Below are 21,194 nucleotides of genomic sequence, written 5' to 3'. Positions count from 1 at the left end.
TATTGTATCACCCTCCCCCATCCTGCTTATTCAGCTAACCTCTTGTATTCCTCTTGTATGCTTGAAATTGTTTGATTGAGATGTAACTATTTGAAACCTATGCTATAATAAAATCCATTATTAACCAAAGGATTTTCAGTGGTCTATCTCCGTAGACAAAGACATAGATCCCATACACCTCACCTCTCGTAGGCCTACCATTTTGAGCTAAGAAATATTAATATTCCCCAATAAAAAGTTGTTTGAGGTGTAACACTACAGCCGTGATGTAAGTTAGGCTGAGAGTGAATGACTGGCTCCAGGTCTTACAGTGAGCTTCATGGCAGAGCAGAGACAGGGATCAAAGGTTACCAGATCTCAGTCCAACTGTCTTCCCAAATTAACCTAAAGGGGAGGATGGAATGGTTTTATGAGAATTAAACATGTTTCAGGAACAATTGATACTAAGAACAGGTCAGAGTCATGTAAAGGTCAAGGGGAATTAGCCTTCTCAAGCTTTCGAGCGAATATTGGAGATTGAGGGTGAATAGGATGTCAAAACTGTTCCACCTTTCTGTGATGCTTCGCAGGTCCTCAAGCTTGAAATCTGTTGTTCAAGGCACTGGCAGAACATTGCAGCTGTTTGTTTTGTGTCCCTTCATTTCCTGCCCTGGAATTTTGGACCTTACAACAGGTCAGATCATTGGTCCCTCTACCTCAATACTGCAGCCACTCCCCAGAGTCTTGGGCAGAGGACGGCTTTTCCCAGTGTCTGCTATCTGAGATCCTTTAACTGAGGATAGGATCTGTGACCATCTGCATGTAAAGCAAGTGCCCTATCACTGAGCCATTGCCCCTGTGGCATGGGTCAATGCTGGACAGAATAAATGGTGCCAGCAAAGATGGATGCTTCCCATCCACTGTGGATTCACAGCTGAGAAAATAAAACATTTTGGTGTTTCAGAAACCAAATCAATTGAGCTGTAACACCTCTGGCCTTTCTAACTGAACATAACCAATTTAAAATGTGTTCCTTGAAATGCTTGCATGCACATAGTTATTTTCATTGTGGTGATTTGTGCTGTGTATGATGAATTCCAACTACTCCATTTGCTTTAGCACTAGCTGATGGGACCAAAGGCTTCCCTTCAGTTGTCAAGACTCTTGGGCATCTCTGACTCTACACTGTGCAGACTGCATTGGATTAACCTCCTGGTTTATGTATATCATGCCTTGATTTCTACTTGCCCTTGTGCAAGGCCAGAAGCCACAATGCAGACAGCCTACCTAACCCTATACAACAGCTGTTGAGCTATGGACATTTTTGGAGTTCTGAGAAAGGGTAATAAATGCCCACACAAAAACTGCTGCCTTGGGAGGCATAACTTATAAAATGGCTACCGTGGGGGGACAATTACAAAAAGATTGTGAGATTCCAAGCCAAGCATCCTGTTATGCGGGACACCTATTTCCAAATGGTCCCTGCACCCCGAAACATGGTTCTTCCTAGATCTTCTGAAGCACTTCCTGCCCCAGTGAAAATTGACTCCTTGCTCTTGGGAAGAGGTGTTTTGAGGAAGTGGGCACTAGGAAATGCATGGAGTGAGAGATGACTCATGGGGAAGCACTGCTGTGCAGATTACCATGATTTAAAACATGACAAATCAAAAATAAGACCACAAGTTCCATACCATGTCCTGAGAATTTTAAGGGAGACAAGAGGCCACAGGACAGAAAATCTAAACAAAGTCACCCTCTAAATTTAGGAGTTTATCTTAAATGTTAATCATGCCCTATTTATAGGCTTAAAGCTGTTGTTCTTTCATTCATCTTGAAAGGATAGCCTGTTTTACACTATTGCCACTTTATTCCAACCCTCATAGTCATTTTGCAGAATCAAAAGCATTTTGCTCAAGACACATTCCAAATTACTATTACTATTTCCTCCCAAGACATGGCTTAATTTGAACCAGAACTCATTCAAATACCAATGCCAGGGCTCAGATGAAGGCCATATAAATAAAGCATCTCTGAGATGCATTTCTCCAATAACTATGAACAGCTCTCATACATCTGGAATTAGGGAAAGGGACTTCCACATTAGAAGCCTCCAAGACTTCTCTCTCTGGAAGTTCTCAAAAATATAATAGTCAGCAGAGCTTTGAAGCACTGCAGAATCAGAATCATACTAGTATCCATACTGGTGTCTTGCTGAATAGACAGGGTAGTCTTTCTTTTGTGACATTTTAACGATGCAAAAAAGCCCTGACAGATAGAAAGTAAGGGAAATAATTCATACTTGAATTTCAGCAGAAGACTAAATATCAAAGACTTAGAATGTATTTTATACACCCTTCTAAGTATGTTGAAGTCAATAGGCTTAGAAGGGTGTAACTGTTTAGGATGGCTCTGTAAATCACATAATTTTAGATGTTAAGTATATCCTCCTTGCTGATTTCTGGGTTACAAAGTATAAGTGATTAGTGGGGATGAAAACATTAATTGTCTGATGTTATTAATGAATTAATTACTAACATATATACTTTTACTAACATATCTAATTTTAATTAGATGTTCATCAGTTCATTCCCCAGAAAGAAATGTCCACTGCTGGTAGCACTGTTATAAAATAATTAGATATAAATTGCCAGATTCCAGTAAAGTATTTTTCAGACTAAGAATTTGTTCTACACAATATATATAATATCATTTATAGAGAGACCGTTAAATATTAATTTTTAATCAACAAAACTACTCAAATACACACAGTGTAAAGATGATCTCTCTCCATTTCTTTGCCCTCTAAATAGGGTTAAAATCTCAAGCCCATCCAGCAACCAGGAACTTTACAGTAGTAGTTGAAAGAAGAGAGGGGAAAGGTTGGAGAGTAGGTGGGAGCTGTTCAGTATGCCATGGAAAAACCAGAGGAGCATTTGTGCATTGCAGGGCTCTTCCTCTCTCTCTCTTTTTTTAGCAGGAACGCACAGGAACGCAGTTCCAGCTGGCTTGGCATCAGGGGGTGTGGCCTAATATGCAAATGATTCCCTGCTGGGCTTTTTCTACAAAAAACCCCATGTGAAACAATGGCGACATCAGGAGGTGTGGCCTAATATGCAAATGAGTTCCTGCTGTGTTTTCTACCAAAAAAGCCCTGGTGGGTTGCATGTTGGTGCTGCTCCTTACTAGCCCAACCTCTTGCCAACTGCTGTGCAGTCCTCACTTCCCTCTACCTGCTGTGGAAGAGATACTGCACCAAGTCCCTTGCCACCAACCTCTTCCCTGCCATCTGCCTCTTCACATCTCTCTTCAATCCAGCACACCCCAAGCAACCCTCCTTAAATTCCAGCTCTGGCTCAGCTTGCAGAGGAGGAGGAGATGAACTATTTGCTTGAAGTTAATCTTGGGACAGCTACAACCTTTGTGCGATGTTTGTTGTTTTTTCAAAACATGGTTGGTTACTATAGAAAAATATAATGCTGAAATAGATGCATGCCAAGGTCATAGTTTGCCTAGGATACCAAAAATCATCGGGCCAACCCTAGATGGGTCACTGTATTAAAAAGGTTGGAAACCACTGTGCTAAATAACCTCATTTTCAGGAACAGTGAGCACAATTTTAGGCAGACTGTAGAAAAAGTACAGTGGCTCATGTTATGAAGGCAAAAAAATAGTATGAAAGTACAGGTAGGCATAACAAAAATGGGGGGGATATTAAACTACAACATGCTAATCAATAGCAATGATCAACCAAGGGTTAGTTAGGATTGCTTTCTCTCATAACAGCCACACTGTAGTGGTCCAGCAAAGTCTTTGAAGGCTTTCATGCATTTCAACCATGTATGGGCATGCATTTCTACCATCCTGAGTGCAAATGTTAAAACTCATCATGCCACATAAAATAAATGCCTACAATATTTTGTTGCATACTTAAAATTCTATTGTTTGTGCAGTAGGTAGCTTCATGAGTTTGCCTGAACAGGAAACAAAAATACCTTAAATCTAGATACACATGAGGCCCAACATCCCAAGGAAAAGGTTGGGTTTGTGTAGCTAAAACCATGTCAGCAACACAGCCAGAATATTATGCTCCCTTTTTCACCCCCACTCTGATTTACCGTAGGATAAAATTATACTCTTCCAATTACAGGGGCAGTTAAAATCAATACAAAGGTGGAAGAAAACAGATCATTTTTCTTATGGAACTAACTGTTTTCATTAATTTTTCATTAGTCCTGCTTCTCTTTCACTATCCATCACTGGCAGAGCTGCTATGTAGTAGATTACATTTCAGTTATCTTCCATGCTTCCAGGATTTAGTAGATATTGCTTGATAACGCTGCAAGCTTTGTGGCTTTAACTTTTAATGATCAATAGTGCACCAGGAGAGAAAGACACAGAGAGAGAGAGAGAGAGAGAGAGAGTATACGGATTTTTTAAAAAAAAGAACAGACAAAAATAAAAATGCCAGCAAAATAAGGGATACTCACTGGCTGGCTTTGAGCAAGTGACTCTCAGCCTCAGTTTCTGATCTATAAAAAAGGAACAGAAGAGAGTTTATTTAGTCTGCAGAATGCAAGTATCTATAGACACAGGAAATAACAGATATAGGGATTGGCACAAACTGAACCAAAAAGCAAAAAATTCCTCACAAATTTTACTGTTTGTGGTTCACAAAGTCAAGTTCAGGGCAGGGGGTTTGGCACAAACTTTGATATTGTTTGTGGAAGTATGTGCAGGTTTGTGAGTGGAGTGAAGTCTCTGCTCAATCAAAACATTTACTGAACTTCAAAGCAACAACTTTGAGGACAAGCAGAGGAGCATCCAGGAGATGCAAGCTAGGAGACACCAAACTTGCAGTGGACCTCCTGTGGATGCTCCTCTACATGTCCTCCAAGATTATCTCTAGCTTGCACAGGATCTGCTCTATATGCTCCTGAACCTGCACCTGTCTAAATGACTGCCTGTCAAAAGTAATTTTGACAGCTGCATGTTCAGAATGTTCAGGAGCATATAGAACGGATCCTGCGCAAGCTACAACCACCAAACTCACAGGAGATTTCCATCTCACTCTTCTATACCTGCTGTCCAACTTTGGTGATGATTAGATTTATGAAATCTGAGCTATGATTCCCCAAGGAAGGTGCCTCCAGGAAAGTGCTTTATGGGGAAATGACGGGCAGTCATTTCCCCAGAAAGCAGTTTCCTGAGGGCACTTCCTTTGGGGGGGGGGGCAAAACTCTTACCGTGTAAAACCAGTCCTCAGCAAACTTGTAGCACAGGTAGAGGATAGTCAAACAGAGATCCCCTGCAAATTTGGCACCTCTAACGTATTAGGGAGGGCATTATATTGGGTCACAAACCTCACAAACTGAACCAGTTTATAAAGCAGCTAAAAAATTTTGAGTCTGTGGTTCATGAACAGGTCACATCATGAACCAACATTTCCCGGTTCATGCCCATCCCTAGTTATGAAACTGAATCATATATTGCACTGAATTGCATATATTAACACTGCACTGAAATTATCCCCGCTCCATGTACCAAACCTTAAGCCACACCTCTATTAATTGCATTTTCCTAAATTTCTGATGTCCTTAAACAATTTGTTTATGCTAATTCATATCCAGCTTCATTTAGTCATTCTGCGTTAGAGATATAATATTAGTTTATGAACAAAGATGCTAAAAATAGAAGAAACAATGCTGACACATGTTCAGCTATTCCAATAACATGTTCAGCTATGCCACTGCGGTAAAAGCTTCAATCAACTGTAGCACTTCAAAAATCTTTTTTTCTAAACTTAGGACTATGACCAAATTCACACATGAATGGTGAAGTGCAGGAAAGTTAAAATAAAATCATAAATTGACCTCCCCATGGTTTTTCCTCACACAAGACACCTGATAGGCATGCATTTAGAACTGCCTATTTGTTTTTGTTTTGAATAAGGGCTCACCAATAGTGCATTAAGTGACTCGTGTGAATTTATGTTGTAAAAGCTATTATCGAGATCATCAAAGCTGCTCTGCAAATATGATGAGTCACTTTAGTTTCCATTTTTGGTCTATGTTCCATTAAAAGTATAATGTCACCTACTTCATCTGGAAGCTGCAATGATTTTATTTAAGTTGCAATTGGTGCATCTTTCTGAAGATGTAAATAACTTGTCTATTGGCACTATCTATTTCTTACTCACATTATTATGGAGCTGCCAAGTATATCCAAGATTATAATTTTTTAAGAAAAAAAAGCACTAAAATGTGTCTGGGAGGCAGTCATATCACTTGGTTCCATTTAAGGCAACTACCAACTATCAGGGTTCATTTTGTAGAAAAGGAAGTGCCAGAGCTCATTAGCACAATTCATTTGCGTATGCCCCGCACCCCTGACATAACTGGAAGGTGTACTAAATTATATCAGCTCAGCATCAACCTTAAAATGCTTCTTGAATTATCATTGTCATAATAAAACCTTATTCCCATGCAATGGCATGATGAAGATTTCCATCCGTTTGCTTTATATGTTTTGGTTATTTCAATATTAGAAAGATTGTCAGATCTTACGAGTTCAGCAAAATTCTCACAGAGAGTTTGAACGATGGAGCCCAGAAGCAATTTTTGGGGGGGGGGGGGGTAAGAAAGAGCACAATGAAATTTAGAGGTTCTGGAGCTCTGCTCCTGTGAGCTCCTGCCCAAAATGAGACCTGCCAACCACAAATGCAAACTTTATTATAATTTGAATTTAACCCAACCCCAACTTACTAGGAATGCACCAAATAGTCCATATATTGGACAGCAGGGCCAAGGTAGGCTTTAAACAGGCTGGATGCATGCACTGGGTGCAAAGTAAAGGCAACATGCAGCATGTCTATAAATCATGAGCTGCTAGAACTAGCGTTCACAAGGCAAGACTTGGCATCCTAAACAGAATATATTTTCCTGGAGAAAACTACTGCTGACAAACATCATAATATAGTACGCTTTGTGTATTACAGAGGAACTCATTTGTCATCAATGCTGGTTCACACAACAGTAACAATTATGTGTGCCATTCTATTGTTCCATTCCACTCCTGACCAGGGTAACAACCCCAAGGCATACTTTGATGTACTTGCCCAGTGGCTGGGGATGTAACTGCATCCTGTAGACACACATGCAGGAAACCAACATTTTAATGACAAATTGTCAGGAAAAAATTTTTAAGTCTTAAAACATCTCCCAACAAAGATAGATCTCAAGAATGTAATATTTATGCTGCATAAATATTAACCCCATTGATTTATGGTGGGAATATACTCCACCATAATTGGAATTTTTTTATCATAGATGGAGTTGGTTCGTAATATTTGGCTTTACTACAAATTACTGCATTATATCTTCAGAAAACAGAGGGCAAAAGTATGCATCATTTTTAGAATATTAAGCTGCCACCCAGTCCCATAGAGAATTTGCCTTCTTTCTCTTTAATAGTTGTTGTTTATTTTATAGTCTACCTTTCTCACTGAGACTGGAGGTGGATTACACAGTTGAAATCAATGTGATCAATTGGATGAAACATCTAAGAAGCAATGTAATAGGACTGGGGTTGCAGAAATCTTGAACAAAGTAGAAGTATTAAACATGACATGTTAAACAAACAATAGATGGTATTACACAAAGTAGAAATGCAATGCAGTGAGAACAAGATAATGCATGTAGCAACAGATAACACACAAAATACACAGTAGTAAAGTCCACAGGCCCATTCCCTTCCTTCAAAACCTCTCAAACCATTCCATTATAATAAATATGTTACCTTTATAAAAATGTCCTCCTGAACAATTGTTTCAGTGATAATTCTACACACAAAAAATTATTTATGAAAGAGTTCTAGTAAAATATTGTTACATTTAAGAAACATACTGACCAATTCCCCACTAGGCTTGGAGCTCTTTTCCCCCTGATGCTTCTGTTCGATTTTGCACAATCTGCCACAAGGCTGTGACTCGTCCCACCTCTTTCCTGCGGCAAGCAGAAACTGGTTTTCAGAGGATCTTGCTTGCCGCACGAAAGAGACAAGTCGCAGCCCTGGGGCAGCTTGTGTGAAATCGGACGAAAGCACTGGGGGAAAAGATCTCTGACTCCCGAACAAGCCTAGTGGGGAATCGGTCAATGTGTATCCTCTGAGGTTGTATAAACTACTTAGTTATAAATCAGTGTTAGGGTTATAACATATCATTGTGCATCTTTAGGAAGGAGCAAAATAAGACTGGAAAATTTAATTATTCAGTCCAATCTACTCAGTTTCCAAGTGGCTGAGGCAATTGCCTCCACCAGTACCAGACAGAAAATGAGGAAATGAAGTACTTTAAGTTTGGAAAATACCAAACAGCAAATAAGATTTGGACTGTATGGTCCATCTAATCCCACAAAGACTGACACAATAATCAAGCAGAATGAAAGCATCAGACATGCCGATACAGCACAAAAGTGAGGAGAAACCAAATATAAAGCAGGTCCTATTGAACACTCTGATGCCCTCTAACTGGAGATCCCTTACCAGCCAGCACCTATGTAGATTATCCCTCTTCTAGTCAGTGTCCAGCAGTGCTGTCCTCTGTCATGCCTGCCGCCAAACTAGACTACACAGTAGTTTGGCAGCTTTTCATCTTGCTTACTTTCCATTGCATTTTCCCATCATTAATGCTGTCCAGAACAGACATGCTAAATAGTTATGCATTGAATTATCACCCAGACAAAAAAAATAGATTGTGATCAGATCAGGCTGTCATTTGGGACTGGGTTTTCAAAATTTTTACTTGAGAGAGTAGTCTGATAAAGGGGAAAAAAATCAGAGCACACAGTGAGCTAGAAAGAGGTATTTGTATTGATAAATTGTATTGATAACTGGTACAAGCAACAATGCCTTCATTGGCATTTGGAACCTAATTTTATTCACACCACCTCCAGCTGTATTTTTATTGTCAAGGAAAGACATATTACATGCCATTCCAGTGTATGTTCTCAGAGTCCTTTTGCTACCCCTTCATCATGTGAACAGAACACACAATGTCGGCATTCCTTCTCATGTTTCCATGTGTTACACAAAATATAGCAGCCACTGATTTTATAAAATGCAACTGTGTTATTAAAACCTTGATAAATTACTAATGTGCATCACAATATTATTAACCTGTAAAAAGAGAGCTGTTTGCCTTTTAAAGTTTTTCTTATTCAATATATTTATTGCTCAGATCTAATGATCGGGTTTAATAAATGACATTTAACACATAGTTAAAAATTCTGCTTTTTTGTATAGGGTTAATTTGTTTCACCTACAAGTCTACATTTTGTTTACCCCTGCATCATCATTTTTATTCATTTCATGACTTCAGATTCCATGACAATGACCTAAGGTACAACATGGTAAACATTCCAGACCTCCACAATTTTTGAGTTAATTCATAGAACAACATCCAGTGACGTGATTATCTACTTAGAGATATGGGAAAGAGCAAGATGTTAATTTTGCTTCCAATAACTGAACAGGTATATATAATGTATAAACCCAACAAGGACCTCAAGGCTTTATCAGATTCAACACACAAAAAGCAACAATAATGTTAAGCTGCAGCATTTATAGAGCACAAATCCTTACAATAGTTTGTGCCATAGTGCTCCTCCCCTTGCAGAATTCAAAACCAAGCACAGCCTGCTGGCCCCAAACAGCAGGCACTTTTCAAGGAGCCTCAGTCACTCTTCAATTCCAGCTCTGTGCCATTTTTTTAAAGGTAAGTGGGGCAAGGGTGTAACACTCAATGTTCCTTAAAGAGAAGATATTAAATTAGTATTTTCTCTAATATTTTGCAGAATTTCCCACGGGCTAAGAACAATTTTTTAAAAGCTGATTTTCTAGCTTTTAGATTCCTTCAATTTCACCTCAGTGCAAATAAAAATAAAAATGCACATACATTTATTTCATCAGAACTAGTTGTCATTGTTGAAAACTTCAAGGGGTTAATAGTGATCCAAAAATATCAGTTTGACAGACCTTTGAACATCCAAATTGACTCAAGCCCATTTCTTAGTGCATCTCTACATTAATGTCACTGCACATTTATCTGGTTTTTTATACTAATCATGCTGTGTGGACACACTGGATAAACAAAACTGCATTTATTTTATAAACATAGCCTTGTGGGACATCAAATGTAACTCTTTTGCTAACAACACACTGAATAGTTCTATGTGGGTTTATTCTCCATACTGTTGTACTTTCTGTGAAAATATATAACTAAACGAACAGTTTAACCTTTAACTTGTTTTGGTTAGATGTCTATTATGCAGACATGGAGCTCTATATTCAGCTTTTCCCAAATAAAATCTTACTGAAAGGAATGAAATGTTTGCACCATTGTTTCAATGGAGTGTGCTACAAAAAAAAATTGTGTAGTCAAATAATGCAGTCTTGCATATAAAAAGGTAACTAAAGGATGGATAATAGGGGGAGGGGTTGCTAAGTGTTATGCATCAAAATATCTTTCTATGAACAATTTAAGCCTTCTGTGGAACATTTACTCTGTAATCTCTTGGTAAAATAAATGAAGTTGGTAGTCAATTGGAGTAACAGGCAAAGGGGATGTCAAACAGCCATGCTGGTTCTGAACTGGGGGAAGGGGAGAAGACAACATCACAAAAACTGGTCTAGAGAGGTTTTTCAGTGAAATGAAACTTAACCTCAAATCTCCTGATTGCTGCAAAACAGAACCAAATTCTTAAATGTAAACATGTGGCAATCAACTCAAAATAAGTGGTTCAATTAATCAGGCATTCAGAAGACTCTTTGGAGGGGCGGTGAAGCTTCCTCTTTGCTCTGGTTATATTTGGAGAAACTGTATTTCCCAGTGAATCTTCTGAAGTGAGGGAGCAGAGGGAGAGATTGGTAGGCCTCTTGGTGCTCAAGTAGAGGCTTGCCCACCCAGAGCTATTGTGCAAAAACAAGGCCTCAGTGTGAAGGTTTCATGAGCTGAGGCTAGTAGGCTCTTGTGCGTCCTTGGCTCTGTAGTTTCTCCTTGCAGTCATTCCACCCTACCTATATAGGGTAAGTTCTTTCCCCCTTTTTGCCAACAGCAGGGATTTTGAAAGAAAAGAGAGTGCCCTAAGGAGCTGGGTATGGAGCATTTTTTTTTTTTAAGGAAGGCATGCTATGTAAAAGTGGAGAAAGGGTGGGGGGAAGATGATGTTTAGCTGGTTTAAGCTGATTAATAAAATAATCTTTGTTATTTTGCTCAAGACCTACCTGGCTGGCTATGCCTAAAACTACCTCTGGGTTTCAGGAGAGACTTTCCCACTATAATTGCATATTGCTTGTTTTACTTTTTAAAAAATTAAGGCTTAAAGGTTCATGGTGCAGAAGCTGTTTTAATACATGAAGCACAGACAAAGTAAAAAATCAAGGCTCAAGGAAAAAAAGGAATTGTGACATTATGTTAATATTGCATATAGTTCAATAACTAGATTTATGTAACAGGAAATTACAAATTGTACAAAACATGCAAAACCCAAGCAAGCACTATGCAATGATTATCTCCTGGGTGGAAAGTCTCTCTGAGGGTGCAGTCACACGTAACATTAAAAGTGGGTGTGTAGCACTCAAATTTGAACCACTGAATATTGATTTGATGCAGGGCCAATCAGACGAGTATCCAAGAATGCGACTCATCCTGTTGAGCGATCAGACATCCAATACCATCACACTCTTTTCTTGGAGCATGAGTGATCAGATGGTGATTCCTAGGGGTGGGGGGTCCATTGCGCCCAACTGTTTGGAGGTGGGAAATCAAACACTGCTTCAAAGGTGGGGGGGGGGAAGGGAGAAAGTTTCCGGAATTAACATTGCCAATTCAAACCAGGGGACTGCCAGGAACTACTTTCCTGGAAATTGGCAGTGACGATATCTGGAAATCCTCCACTTTGGAAAAAAAAAGATTTTTTTCCTGTTCTGAATAGTGGGATAACATTCCCCCCCCCCCCAAAAAAAAAAAATCCTGTGTTGATCAGAGAAGCAGAAGTGTCACTTCAGATTCCCAGATGATCTGGCAATGCGTATGTCTGCTGGGGCTTTTTAAAAAAAAAAAAGGTGGGAGGAATAGTAAGCTGACCAAACAGGAAAGCGCCGGACTTTCTGTGCTATCAAATTAACGCGGCATTGATCTGGAGCAAGCCGGGATGACCCTAGATGACGCTCGATTGCCAGATGTGGATGTCTGGATGAACACATTTAATCCGTCAGCGAGACGGAGCTGTGTCGCCACTAAAGGCATGTCTGAACGCACCCTGATAGTGGCCAAAGATGAAATATTTAGTCCCTCAGGAGAGCCTCAAGTAAAGTTACAAGTGATTAAGAAAATAATCAGGTTAAAATGGCTTAACATGATCTCACTTTGGTCCCCAGTTGAAACTGAGCTTCCTTTCCCACCCATTTTATAGACTATTGTAAGGCAATTGTGATGTTCTTCCTAAGATGAAATGAATTAGTCCAAAGTTACTGAAACAGCTACCAAACTATTTTTTAAACTTACTATCTGACCAAAATTAACCTGGAGAGTTAAAAAAACAAACTTTTGAACCTGAACTCAATCCAAACTTTAGCAACTTCCAGAGGGTTGGATCCCAAAGATCCATTCTGTTAGAAGAGTTGCTATTTTTCAGCAGAATGTGGCTTTCTCCAAGTAAGTTGATCTTGTGTTAGTGGAAAGCTCCTTCCACTAGATGGATGAAGGCAGCTCTACCACCAGAACTAATTTGCAGGATACAGCCCAGTGTGCTATGCAAAATGAGGAGGGAAAAAGATGCTGGTAGAAAGCATAGTGAAAGCCATTCTGACATACATTACAGACTTTAGATAGTAATTTAGGAAACTTCCTGATTAGATTAGGTTGGGTCCGCACAAAATTAAATCAAAGGATACACTAAGGTGTACTTGGGCAAGTAATTAATAGCTGCTTTCACTTCAAAAATATAAACCGGAACTCGAAATGTATTACTCTTTATGATTAAGAAACCTAATGACAGCCTTTCACCAACAAAGACACATCAATTTCCAATGCTGACATATTTATGTTCTTGTGATGTTGTTCCTCTTCAGTTGAACCCTAACAGGTGATGTCTATATAACAAAGCTTATTATTCTTTTAATCTGTTAAAAACATCTTCATTATTCTATATGCTAATTTACTGGCCACCTTGTATATGTTAGATTATTTCGGTTTCCATTCCATTGTCTGAGGAAGTGTGCACAAACATGAAAGCTTACACCCTGAATAAAAACTTCATTGGTCTTAAAGGTGGCATTGGACTCTTAACTTTGTTATAAAACCTAGCTGTTATTCAAACATCTCTGTAGCAGAAATTGAACGTATAGGCCCCTTCAACAGAAGCCAAATTGGATATTACCACTTAGTGGCTGAAAAGCCTGGGTTGGATTCAACTAGCTTTTCTACTGTTGAAAAGGGGAAGAGATATTCCCCATGTCCTCCAAAGAATTCTGTTCTGAGAATCATGGGACATGCATGCATGGGCAAAAGCCATATGGAAAAAAAGGCTGTAGTAAGGGAAGGAATTAGGTGACAATGAGAAAGCTGGCTGGATCCAACCCTATGTTTTTCCCATTAACTGTTGAACTAGATGTGACATTTTAAAGTGAGCAGGTAGGGGTATTCCACATTTTTGAACATGTGCAGCCATTTCAAGGCCATTTCAGTTCAGGAAACAGCTGGATAGGGAAGGCAGAAGCAACTCCTCCCCTCTCGCCAGAGTCGCAAGCCATGTGGCTATGGGAAAAATGAGTCGGGTCCAGGAAATCTGGACCAAATGTTTTTTAAAGTGTCACATGTAGTGCAACCCCAAGACAGTAACTTAGATGAAACTGTGCACAGCAAGTAATACAGGCTGAAAAACTGAGGGGGGAAAGTTTCAGCATGAACTACAGGGATCTGACTTTATGAGTAGTGCTGAGAATATCCTAGGCAAGGACATTAGTGTTGGAAGCAGTTAAAATTAGTTGTATAGATTTCAATTTAATCACTTATAAAATATTGTACAGAACTGAAAAGCTCCTCTAAAATGACCACTTGTCAAATTATTAAACAAGGCTGGAAAAATCACTGATGGAAAGAAAGTATAAGGTGCATCAGAACTGTTTCTATGACATACTAAAAATAAAGCACATCATTTTTCTGTAACTCACTTTCTTATGCCTTCATATTTTTGTTGCACACAGAACTCAACATCACCTATTGTCCACTGAACATATCAAATGCATAACAGAGCAAGTTAAAAGCTAATTCTGAGTTTTTATTTTATATTTTTTGGCTAGTGTTGGCTTAACAGAACATTTTAACAGAAATTATTGTATTTTATGTATTATAAAGTTTGAATAAACTTACAAAAGCACTGGACTCAAACCAGAGCAACTCTACCAAGTAGTTATAAATTCTGGCTCCTTTTTGGGGGAAAAACCCCCAACATGAAAAATGTTCACATCTGTCAGGCCAATGGAAGGGTATGACTTCTGTACAAGCTACATTTAAAATTCCCATTGATGAACTTTGTTATGTCATGGATGGATTGAAGTTGTGCCCAGTCACCTCTATGATAAACATCTGCAAACAAACTTGAGTCAAGGTGCATACACTGAAGAGCCAGATTGCCAGCTGGCAAAGGAAAATGAAAAGTAGTTGTGGTCTTCCTCAACAGCAATGGCTTGTTTATTGTTAAATTAGGCTTAGCTAAGGCCTAGGACACTTAATGGCCATCACAGCACCAACCTCACCTACCATTTTTAGGTTTTTTCTTTTTGCATTATCTAACTTTTCAGATATACATATTTTACACCTTGAGGTTATTATTACTATTCCAAATGCTTCCATATGAATACAGGTATGGTCTCTATATTCAATATAAATGTGTCTTTATTCATTTTTTCATTCCAGGGCTGTTTTGGTGTCCCAACTGCACATGAAAAGGTCCCTGTTTTTTGTTCTTGTGTAAGAAAACAAAAATCTCCTTAATCCAGAGGCTCTTGTTTTATTCGAATGACAGAGGATGAACGAGATGTCCTTCTGAGTTCTCGTCTAAGTACATATTCACTGAATTGGGAAGAGTCCACCCCTCCTCCACATGAGCCAACGATTTCAAACCCTCTTTGTTGCAACCTCTCAAGTACCTGCAAAACAGGAGAAGGAAACACATTTTTTAGAACATGGTCTACCAGCCATCTATACATGCAGTGTCCATGCTCCTAGATTCTAACAGGAGATATGTGGAATGGGAAAACAGTATTTCAAATTCATGTTTAAAAGAGCCATTTTTTTACACTTCGCACACTGGAACATACCACATTGTAAACCGTTTGCCCCATTTGCTGTATAGTATTTTTTTTCATTTACTGCTTTTTACTGTGTTTTCTACTTCTTCAATTCTAATTCCATAAATTAAAAATATTGGTTGACCTCTCCCCAATAATCACTATTCAACTGCTCTGACACACAATGAGCAGTCTTGATTCACTGGATAATGTTACTGGAACCGCAAATGCCTCATCCAATTTTGCCATAACACAAGGCAAAAAATGCAGAACATGCTTTTACTGGCTAGCTACTTACCATTACCCCATTTGATTCTAGACTTCCTAGCAATTTCCTTCCTTAACTGTGGATTTACTGTGCGTGTTCTTACTTTTATACTGTGAACTGTAGTACAGATACCCATAATGCCTGAATTAGAGCTAGACTATTCTCATATTCTTTTCTGTGGCCACAGAAATATTTTCTGGGGCATGAGGCCTTAGCCCTCTATGCTCTGCATTTCTTTTGTTTGGAGGAACATTTAGTGGCCAAGTTTAAATGGTCTAGGCTTGGTTTTAATTGTGGCTGGAAGGTCTGCAGGTTTAAATATTTAATGTTTTTAGTTCACTGTAATCAACAATACACTGATAAAAATAGAATAAAGGCCCAGCAAAGACTCCATTCAAAATGTAACTGCTTAAAATATAGGTGATGAGTATTAACCAGTCCCAATCAGATCCTCATTCAGGATTCTTTCATCGCAAAACTATGCATGAAATTTTATAACAGCTAGTTGATCCTCCAGGCATAGTAGCAAGCTTAATTTCTTTCCCCAGGCTTTGTAGGGTAAAGGGACAAAGGTGTCTACTGATAGACCTACTGGGCTCACAAAGATTTTAGGTTCTTGATGTGGCAACCAAACAAAACACATTTGGAAGATATCACTATAAGTCATTCCATAAATAATTAGCTTTCTAAGTTTTCTAATCCCTGTCAATGCCTAACTATTTAAATATTCTTCCAACTGATTATTTGTAACATTTGCTTACTAAGCCAAGGTATGATACATGGTATATGATTCCTCCATATATCATAAAACAGAAACATTATCCAAGGAGATGATGATATTGGTACACTCTCTAGAAACTCCAGAAACACATAGGATTCTCAGAATTATCTGCATACTCCGTTGTTCACTGAATGGATATAAAACATGCAATTAAATCTAATGTAATGAAAAGAAAACTATAACTGAAGCTCCAAGCAGTTTGGGTATCATTATTTATATTTAAAAATAAATGGAAAGGCAAACTAGTTGCCAAGTGGGCAATTTTTGAAGCTTCTTTCTCTATAAAAGTGAGTTGGTACAGTCTGTACTCAAAACATTCTGCTTTATTAATAACCTTTTTTGCGTTTTAAACAGAGGGTTTGCAGGGAGAAAATCCTCAATTTGGATATGGACCTCGAAACCAAAAAACCTGGATTCAACGTCTGGTTCAAGTCAGCTGGATTGTTCTGAAATGTATGTCCACCATTTCAGGTAAAGGCAGAGGGGTCAGGTGCTCCAGAAATGTTTTGGAGAAATCCAATCCTTCAGTAGGTAACTCAGAAGCCTGTGCTACAAGATTATAAATGGGTACTTAAAAACTCAACAGATTACACATGTTAAATAAAAACCCCAATTCGAACACTCACCAGCCTAACCATAAATTGATGTTATAAATGACTACCTACCTGAACTGAATTAAGATGACAATATCCATTTAAAGGAAATCTGATGACATGTGTTGAATCATGATTCCACCCTGCATTGACAGAATTGCACATCACATCACCAATTTCTGGGAAAACTTCTTCTATCAAGGACTTGTCACCACTCATTGTTATCCTTTCTCCGAGATCTGGAGCAACTCGCACAACCAGGCACTCACAGGACTTTGAAAATCGGCCTGTCTCCCGATCCTGTTTCCACCTTTCCATTTCCCCTAGCATGGGCTGAAGCTGAAAATACTTTGCTTCTTCATATAACAAACTGTAATCCTGAAAAACATGCAATTCAAAGTGCAAAATGTCACCATGCAGCATAGTTAAGGAACCTTTTTTCCTCAACAACAAATAGGCTAAAACCTATCCACGTTTAAGGTTTGTACACTGCCTCAGCAATTTCCAGATACAGTACAACAAATACAAATAAACAAAATTAAACATTATATTTAAAAATGAAGAACTAAATATATATTTTTGATGCTGAGCATACTGAACATTTCTGATTGAAGGGAAAGGGGGAAGGGAAAAAGGGAAGGGAAGTTAGATAGCTAGATGATAGTTAGACAGACAGAGACAGATAATGCAGTCAAAAAACAGCCATATTGAGACATGCCCAAATCAGGATAAGTTCCACTTAAATCTATAAACTCTCTTTTTAAAAGAAATCTGTTGATGAAATTGATGTAAATAAGAGCCAGTATTGTTTACATCCTGCCTTTCTTCCATCATGGAAGTCAAGGAGGATGGTTTCCCATCCAGCTACCAACCAGACTCTATGTTTAATTTCAGCCAGGCAGCACCACTATGTGCTGCTGACTCTGCCCTGGGCCTAGTGTCAGAGTAAGATCAGGAAGAACTGAGTTCAAACTCCTACTCTCCCAAGGAGCTCACTGGATGGCCTAAAGTAAGTCACCATCTTGTAGCCCTACACACTTGAGGATACCATGCATGCTGTCCTAAACTCGTTGGAGAAAGATTGGGATACAAATGTTAATATATTTGTGAGTTATTTGTATTAAATGAAGTTACTAGCAAAGGGGGGGGGAATCAAAAACAGCCAGAAGAAAAGGGGTTTAAAATATAGTCTTACTCTAGCCTGAGAAGTATTTTATGAGATTTTAAGTTGCTCTATGTTTTAGGCTGTTTTATGCTCTTGGTGGTTTTTTAATGCTGGTTTAATAGTTACAACTTTTATGGTGCTTTTATTAAGTTCATAAGCTCCCTTGAACAGAATATCTGGAGAAGTGACATGGAAATAAATAATTCCAAAGGTAATTTTCCTTTTAATGGAAATCACATGTTAGAACTTTCCTGCTTTTCTCACCCCACTACAGCTCACTGTGCTTCCTAAAATGCTGTTCCTGGGGTATAGGGGGCTCTTAAGAATAGTATTAACAGAAACTTGGGGGTCTACAATGGTAGATGTAAATGGGGGGGGGGGGCTTGTCCTCTTTCCATTTGAGGAAAAGTGCCTTTGATTCTACCCAATATTTATGATAACAGAAAACAGGAAAATGCAACTTTCAGAAACAAAAAGAAAATGGAGGTGGAACAATCAGCTGTTCCCAGAAAAACAGAAGTTGGCAAACAACTGCCTTTAACCGCTTTTTAAAAGACTAAATATGGAGTATATTGCTTGGAAAACACTGCAGAATATCATTTAGACTTTTTCAAATAGCTGGCTGGCTGATCAAATACCAAGGATACCCTTTTGTCTAAATAGTTCTGGCCATTACAGCACTCTTAAGGTCTAAGTTAGCTTTCTATTTTACCTGCATCAAAACCAAACATGAATGGCTGAACACAAAGGGATGCTTGAAAAAAAATTAAGATTGACCTACCTCCAGGAAAGAAAACCGTTAGGGTCAGTGGAGAAACAGATGCTGAGTCTCAAGAGGACATATGTGCTTATAAGCTATTTTTAGAAACAAAGTGCCATTCAGAAAAGTCTGCCCTAAGAATGCTTGTGAAGGGCAAGCTGGTACTACAGACTTTTGTACAGGCTGCAGCTTAGTTCTGCAACTGGAGCTTGAGCACATTTCATCAGTCAAAACACATTTAGACTTCCCTACTGTGTAGATAAATAGGGCCAGATGTTTAAATAACCATGGGCTGGCTTTTTGGAAGTTCTCACACAAAACCTTTTTGGAAAATATGGCCCTTAAGCAACAGGAATAAAACAATTACACAATATCTTGAAATTCTTCACCTTTTTTCATGGTTCCTCCCTTATCCCATATTATAAACAAATCCCATCTGAATGCTAACAAATACCATGTTAGGGCACATCATTCTAAAAAGCAGATGAGTTAAGAATATGAAAAGATTAATTTTGGTAGGTTTCAAATTCAAAGCAATACCAGAGAAAGAATAACAATAAGACAGAAGTCCTAACAAGCAGAAAAGCATATAAAAAAAGAAACTAGTTATTTAAATAGATTCATAATGATGACATTTAGGCAGGAATGTATGTATGTACAGCAAAAAAAAAAAAAAAAAGAGGCCTTGGATATCCCCCCCCCCGCCCCGCAACAAACCTAGATTGTTGTATCTGTGTTTAACAACCAATTATATTTGTCTTTGATTTTAAGATCTGGCACATGATATTCAGTATTTGATATCTGACATGCCATAGTATTTAACGTTTGACAGAACTGATAGCCAATATTCTATGAAGCATAAAAACATTTTCAAACTTTCTGGTTTCAGAAACTTGGCAATGAGAGTGAACCAAAATCCTCTGGTTAAAATGGCAAACCACTATTCAATAAACCACACAATCTTTGTCTTGCTGACTAACCAGTATTAAGACGGTCAACCGGAAGAAAGAGCTTGCAGCACCGCAGCTCCCAAACGAGTCCTCTGCTGAGCATGCACGTCCAGCGTGTAGTGCTTCATAAAGGTATGTGGAGAGGAACGTTGCCATCGCTCTTGTAGAGTGTCAGTGAATAGGCCCAGGTAACGGCTTCTTTGCCAACAAATAACACAGTTTATTAGTCTCAGTGAGACATTTCGAAAGTCGCTGAGACGATATCCTGGAACCTAACTTAGGCGCAGCATAAGAAACAAAAAGCTGCTGGTCCTTACGAAAACTCTTGGAGCGACTTAAATAAAACAATAAAGCACGCTTCACATCTAGAGCATGCAACCTACGTTCCTCATCCGAGGAAGGTGTAGGATGAAAAGTGGGCAACCAAACTTCTAAGTTGAGGTGGAACTGAGAAACCATCTTGGGGAGAAAAGAAATATCAGGAGCTAACAACACTCCAGCCTCCTGGAAAACTAGATATGGGTAGTCACAACGCATAGCCATGCGCTCCCCTGCACGGCGTGCTGATGTGATGGCTACCAAAAAAGCAGTCTTCCAAGATAGAAGCTGTAATGAACATGTGGCCATCGGCTCAAAAGGACGTCAAGTCAGCCTGTCCAACACTAAAGTCAAATCCCACAACTGTGGGGGTGATCTCGATGGAGGATGAAGCCTAAGCAAAACCTTCAAAAACCTCTTAGAATGAGGGTGTGCAAAAACAGAGTGCCCCTCAACCGGTTCATGGAACGCAGAAATTGCTGCCAAATAAACCTTGATGGAAGAAAAAACAAGGCCAGCATCCACCAGAGATAACAAAAACTCAAAAATTACCGACAATCCCACCCTTTAGGGTGAAACTGAGGGATCAACTAAGAACTGCAGAAATCTCCTCCACTTCCTATCATAGGAAGCGCGGGTAGAAAGTTTCCTGCTGTTCAAGAAAACATGTTGGACTCTGCTAGAGAACCCACAGGGTCGATGAACCACGCTGCCAGCTTCAGGTGGGGCACGTTGTGATGGAGTACATGACTGTCCTGAGCTGACAGAAGGTCTGGTTCCGCCGGAAACTGGTAGAAGACTCCCCTCGCCAGTTGGAGCAGGATCGGGAAACAGTTCTGGCGAGGCCACCAGGGAGTCACCAGGATACAGCATGGTCTCTCTCTTACAATCTTGTTGACCACCCTTGTCAGTAGTGGCAGAGGTAGGAACAGATAAAGGAACCGACCTTCCCACGGGAACAGCAGACCATCTCCCAATGACTCTGGATCTGAGCCCCCTCTGGAGCAAAACAGAGGGCACTTCCAGTTTTCGGCT

General features: G+C 39.2%; 1 protein-coding gene across 4 annotated transcripts in view; it reads right to left on the bottom strand.

Annotated features, from left to right (window-relative positions):
- Positions 1-14,015: 14,015 nt before the first annotated feature.
- Positions 14,016-21,194, bottom strand: part of KCTD1 (potassium channel tetramerization domain containing 1) — a 105,267-nt gene continuing 98,088 nt past the window's right edge. For all 4 annotated transcript variants that reach the window (XM_060243870.1, XM_060243871.1, XM_060243867.1 and 1 more), the window contains exons 4-5: positions 17,039-17,344; positions 14,016-15,183 (exon numbers count right to left, since the gene is read on the bottom strand). In XM_060243870.1, coding sequence (XP_060099853.1) covers positions 15,025-15,183; positions 17,039-17,344 — 465 coding nt within the window. In that variant the 3' untranslated portion in view covers positions 14,016-15,024. The remainder of the gene's footprint in view (positions 15,184-17,038; positions 17,345-21,194) is intronic.

Source organism: Heteronotia binoei, chromosome 7, assembly GCF_032191835.1.
Source record: "Heteronotia binoei isolate CCM8104 ecotype False Entrance Well chromosome 7, APGP_CSIRO_Hbin_v1, whole genome shotgun sequence".
Classification (NCBI taxonomy): domain Eukaryota; kingdom Metazoa; phylum Chordata; class Lepidosauria; order Squamata; family Gekkonidae; genus Heteronotia; species Heteronotia binoei.
The sequence above is the reverse complement of the archived record's forward strand: the minus strand, read 5'-3'. Positions and strand labels throughout refer to the sequence as shown.